Below are 6,132 nucleotides of genomic sequence, written 5' to 3' on the forward strand. Positions count from 1 at the left end.
GAAAACCAGACACGGTATGTTCTCACTTATTTGTTGGAGACGAATAATGAGAAATATTCTCTCAAGGCCTAAGTCTTGTTTACTCAAAAACTCATTCTATAATAAGTGTTCAACAAGTTGCTCATATGCCTTTAAATATCCTATTTCATCAGGACCATTTATATCACTCAATAAAGTCAAGAGAACTCTATGTAAAAGTGAGATTCTATGATAATAAATATCTTAACAGTGAGAATATGAAGGATATAGATGGTTTATTAATTTAATGAGTACATAACTGTGGGATACACTATGTTCCTATGAAGAAGACATTCAGATTTCAGAGCTAAGTAATGTTTCCTACGTTGTGTGCTTGACTTGGCAGTGGTGGATTTGAGAGTGTGGCAGGTGCACAGACCATGTGGATCAGAAATCAACAGGTAAAGATGATGACCATCTATGGACATGAACTAAAAGTATGTAAAGGCTTCAAGTAATTCTATTTAATGGAGTTTGAGCTAAAACCCAAACTTATTCAAAACACAAATTACTTAGTATTTATTTTGGATTTATGAGTTTATCAATAAATTCCTATTCCTATTTCCATTTCAACTCCTGCTTCCTACTCTCAGTGGGAGGGAAAACTCAGAGCCAATCACACATCACAGGGCAAATCTGTCAACCAAGAGTCTTTCCACTGAAGGGTCTGGGAGCTCAGGACTCTCAGGCAGGTACTGGGGACACTGTCTTTGGGAGTGCCCAGCAGATCTCTGAACTCTCCCTGGGGCCTGCTGGGCACTCATGTAGGATAACTAGTGGCCACTTATTCAGAGTTACCAGTGAGCTCTGACTGTTCCTAATGGGACCAGGATGGAGTCAAGGTGCCTGCTGAATGTCAGAGACAGTGATGGTCCCAGAAACAATGGAGGTAATCTCTATGCCAATAAAATGTGGATTCACAGTGAGGAGCACATCCTGGGAGGGGGGATTGTTCTTCATTAGGAAGAGTGCTGTCCACAAAAAGCTTAAAAATGGGGCAGGGGGTGCATTTCCTCAAGCAGGATTTGGGCTTGATCCCTCAGTATCCCACTCTTGTGTGACTGATGTAGCATCTGTGTATTTTTCTCATCCTAGATCAGGCTTTGAGCTGTGAAATACCCTGCCTCATGAATATGCAAATAACCTGAGCTCCTCTGAGATACATATAAATCTATTGGTACCTTCAGAGCATCACTCAACAACCACATCCCTCCTCTGGAGAAAACCCTGGAACCGCAGCTCCTCACCATGGACTGGACCTGGAGGATCCTCTTCCTTGTAGCAGCAGCTACAGGTAAGGGGCTTCCTAGCCTTAACACTGAGGAAGGAATCCTGGTTCAGTCAAAGGGGATTTTACTCACTCCTGTGTCCTCTCCATAGGTGTCCAGTCTCAGGTCCAGCTGGTGCAGTCCGGGGCTGAGGTGAAGAAGCCTGGGGCCTCAGTGAAGGTCTCCTGCAAGGCTTCCGGTTACACCTTTACCAGCTACTATATACCCTGGGTGAGACAGGCCCCTGGACAAGGGCTTGAGTGGATGGGATGGATTAACCCTAGCAGTGGTAGTACAGGCTACGCACAGAAGTTCCAGGGCAGAGTCACCATGACCAGGGACACGTCCACGAGCACAGCCTACATGGAGCTGAGCAGCCTGACATCTGAGGATACGGCCGTGTATTATTGTGCAAGATACACAGTGTGAAAACTCACATCCTGAGAGTGTCAGAAACCCTGAGGGAGAAGGCAGCTGTGCTGGACTGAGGAGATGACAGGGATCACTAGTTTTAAGGCTGTTTTGAATATGGGTTACATATTTAAGAAAAAAGAACAACAGAAACAAGTAAGACTCTAATTGTAAGAGATACATTCCATTCAAGAGTCATCATAGAAGCCAGATTCACAGAGTGGGAAATCCACACTCAATAAAGTTGATACAAACATTCCGTGAAGGTGCCACTGTGAACAAGTTTTCCAATCAGATGAATACATGGTTTAGTGCAAGGTTATTTGATCAAGTAGTAAGAGTAAGTATGATTATTAAAAACTGGCAAATTTCTTTCAAATGTTTCTGCCACTCTTTATAAATTTATATAAAATTATTTTTAGAGCAGTTTTAGGATTACAAAGAAATTGCACAGAAGGTGTGAGATTTCCCATCAATCCCTGCCCCACACAGGCACAGCCTCCTCTGCCATGACCATCCAGGACCACAGGCACAAATCAGTTGCAATGGATGAATCTACAAGGACAGTTGGTTCTTTTGTTTTTGGTGATCCCCTAATGTATCAAGCCTAAATTATCTTGGAGCACCACAGGTATTTCCAGTGGCTTTTTAGAGATATTAGTCAGAGGGAAAGTGGGTGAAGTTCTTACTATTTGAACCCTTTCTTCAAAAAACCATAAAACATGTATTAATTTAGCACTTATCTTACTTCCAGTTTACAGAGTTCCTTCCAAGACAGTAAGATTTTTAAGCTGTTAGAGGCAGGTTCATGTCTGTAAAAGTCCAGGAAGTTCTGCTGAATCGCATAATGAACATCCTTTCATGAGAATTGGAGACCCTGGCAATGAGAGACTCCATGTATAATGGCATAGAGTTGGATTAGGTACACTGTAGGCTCCTGGGTGGTGGGTCTGAATAAGACGATCTGTGCAGCGAATGCAAACACATGCATGGGACACAGGCAGGAGCAAAAGCTTCCATTTACAAAGTGGGTGGGCACCTGAAGGGAGCCCTCACAGAGGTGGGCACTGCTCGCCCTTGATGAATGCACATTAGCCAGAGGCATGATCACGATTGGTCTTGCGGGGAACGAGCACCTCTGAGGTCACAGGTTATGAAAATGTGTGTCATCCTCCAGCGGAGCAAGTCCATTTGCTTGCCTGTGGGTGTCAACCCCATGGAGGGTGCACTTTGGGAGATGACAAGATGCACGCAAACCTCCTCTCACTAATTATCCACTGCCACACACTCAGAACAACCCTGTGCTCCAGAAATCGATAGGACCCTGCCGAAATAAACAGAGCTTAAGGAGTTTATTACCTGGTGAATATACTGCCCAAAACCACACGTTTCAGGAAGATTAGCTCACAAATGATTACCAAGTGACTGAAGAGCGGTGGCAGGTGAGGTGACGGGACAGCCTCAGGGCTGCACATGAGGAGGGCTCCTTCCCCCATGCAGGCTTTTCCTCCAGGAACTGCACCAGGAACTCACGAAGGATCAGGGAGAATTCTGAGAACACCCTGCTGCGGTGCTGCCTAGAGGGGAAGAATAAAAATGAAAAAATACAACTCTGAGTAACGTATGGGCATTCGTTCATGAAAACTGTTTTTCTGGAAGCTTATGAAGGTCTTGAAATACCACTGATTAGCTGAGGGCAAACATTGAAACCCTCCTTCCACAGGGAGTTCAAGCAGGCTGGGTGTGTCCTTCTATGGATGATCTTCCCCAGCCGCTTCCTCTTCCCAGCTCATCCCTGGCTCTCTGTGTAAACAGTTCTCGTCACTGGAATGTGCTTGATAAGTGTGGTCCTGTTGTTTTAAAAACTCACCTGCACACAGCACGTCACAGCTTAAAATCTCTTGTGGACAAAACAGTAACAAAGGCACCCACCAGGGGTGAGCAGCCCCTGTTGCTGACAGCGACCACCAGGGGTCCACGTCCTCCTCACAGTTCTGTGTCAGAGCATCCCCTGAGTGATTTCATTAGCAACTTCCCAGGAGAATCAGTTTAAAACTACTTGTCCTGTTCTCCACGGGACATCTATTTTCCTGAAGAAGTAGAGCCGAATAGTGAATACACTGAATGTCTGCTGGTTTTGCAAGTTTGTGACTCTGTCACTTTCTAATTTCTGAGTTACGTGGATCACTCTATATATTTCTCTTACAGGAGTGACCAGCCTTCTGGATGTCAAATATAATTGACTTTCTTCATGGACAAGTGAACACAAGCTCCTCACATTTTCTGTGCTCACTGATAACTCTAAACTCACACAAGGTGTGTCTTTATGAGTTTTGATTTCTGGTATCTCTACTTGGCTTATTCACCACGCCCATTTGATGTTAGTTTTACAGGTAATTGACTGTTAGTATTACAATTTACTGGTGCTGACTTTAATTAACTAAGCAGGCAATAGCTTAGAATAGAAAACAATGTAAAGTAAAAGTACATGCAGTAATATTTAATGTAAGAAAGCAGGCAGCTGAAAGCAAGGGAAATCTACTCTGCTGTGTAAAAGGGTATGGAGACCTCATAGTATGATGATCTTCTGCAGTTTAATCCATACTGCTACATAAGTGACAGCGTCCACTCTCTTTATATCGGAGCTTTCCCTAACATGTGCAATGAAGACTGAGCCCAGATATCTCCAACTTAGCTTGGAGCTAAGTTGTGACCAGCACCTCTCCCCAAGTGCCTGAACTGATAGTGATATCATATTTGTCTAAAAAAAACTACTCCCTGTAAGGATACACAGCAGTCATACGGAGACAATTTGAAAAAATTAAAGCCCAAACCTGATAAGTAGTAATTTATACTTAAAAGAATTAACTTTTATCTGCACATGGTTTTTTTTAATGATAGAGAAGCTACTAGTGCCACTGTCCAAGTTACTGAATATCTTATTCCTAGAATGAGACACTGCATAACGTGTTCTGACACAAGGGAACGTAGCTATAGTTAAGGGATAGGAGATGTGATCACTGGAACATGAGTCTGAGATCCAGCAGTTCTTGCTCCTTCACATTTGCCCAGAAGCAAAGACCCCAGTAAAACAATGGAAGGGCTGACTTAAGTCTCCACAGTCTGATGTGAGATACACATCAGGTATTTCATGCCATTGTTTTATAGAAGGAAATTTAATCTTTAAAGACGGTCCAGTTTGGGGATAATACTATTATCCAGGATGTTTAAATGCCCCAAAACAGAGAATACTACAGTGTCCCGTGGCCAGGAGCTACAATACCTGGATCTAGAAACCAGTGGACAGAAATACCAGTTTCTCTTGCCACATGTATGATGAAAATTTGAAGAATGTTTCTTTCCTTCTCCATAATCATAGGCTGCGATGGACTGGAGGTCCTGGTACATAAGAAGAAATGTGTTTCCAGTAGGTACAGAATTAGTGCCATAAAATAATTGTGCTACTGTGGTCCTCATACTGTTGGAACAGCTGACCAAGAAAGTGTTGTAAGAGCCACAGTGTTTATTGATCCATATCATATTTGGAGTTACATTCACAGCTACCAAGTGAGAGAGAGAGAAACAATTCTGGCCTAGGTAGAGTCTATAGATTTGTTTTCTTTCCTTCAAACTGAGGTAAAAAACAATCACAGCAACTAAAATGCAGATGATGATCAAGTGATCAAGGATGACAGCCACTCAGTGTTTCAGGTGTGTTTTAACCCAAAGTCGCTCAACATGTGAGAACATGACCTCTGGAGTCAGAGGAATCTCTGGGGAGAATCTAGAAGGCAGGCAGGAGGCAACAGTGATTCGTGTCTAGGGAAATTGCAGGGCTACCTCCTCTAGGGAAAGGAAAGCCTGAGCCTCTCCTACAGTATGCTCTGTTACAGTTTTCGGCTGACTTGTATTCTTCAATAACAATTTTTTTTTAGTACTTTTTAAATTTTTTTATGTCTGTTAAAATGCTCGCAGTGTTCTTGCATGCTGCCACTAGCTTATTAACATGATTCTAATGTTTAAATTTTCTTCCAGGAAATCCATATGCTTTTATATTCATTGATGCCAGTTTCTGGAGCTTTATATTGTCCCTCTGGACCATGCTCCCCCGTTTCTTCATTTTATTTGACTGTCTCTGTTGCCATCTACTCATCAAAACAAACAGCTCTTTGTTCATCATAACAAACAGCCATACTCTTCCAAGCCTACGCCTAGGCTCATAGAGACCACCCTCGCCAATCACCCCATCAGTGACTGTGGATCTCTCAAAACTTCATAATGACTTCATAATGTTCAAACTTCTGTCTCTGTTCTTACTGGCCCCAGGTTTTAGAGCATGTTGGTTTGTGCCAGGATTCCTAAGTAGGGGAGGTAGAAACTATTTACCCAAGCAGCCTCTTGAATAGGTGCACCATTCAACACAGTTTTATTATTG

The 6,132-nt window shown here is 42.9% G+C and overlaps 1 gene segment (V, D, J or C); it reads left to right on the forward strand.

Annotated features, from left to right (window-relative positions):
- The first annotated feature begins 1,209 nt into the window (after nucleotides 1–1,209).
- Nucleotides 1,210–2,792, forward strand: LOC105525117. The segment is given in 3 exon segments: nucleotides 1,210–1,312; nucleotides 1,399–1,711; nucleotides 2,657–2,792. Coding segments are annotated over 3 exon segments (495 nt in total).
- Nucleotides 2,793–6,132: the final 3,340 nt, after the last annotated feature.

Source organism: Colobus angolensis, unplaced genomic scaffold (assembly GCF_000951035.1).
Source record: "Colobus angolensis palliatus isolate OR3802 unplaced genomic scaffold, Cang.pa_1.0 Scaffold519, whole genome shotgun sequence".
NCBI lineage: Eukaryota > Metazoa > Chordata > Mammalia > Primates > Cercopithecidae > Colobus > Colobus angolensis.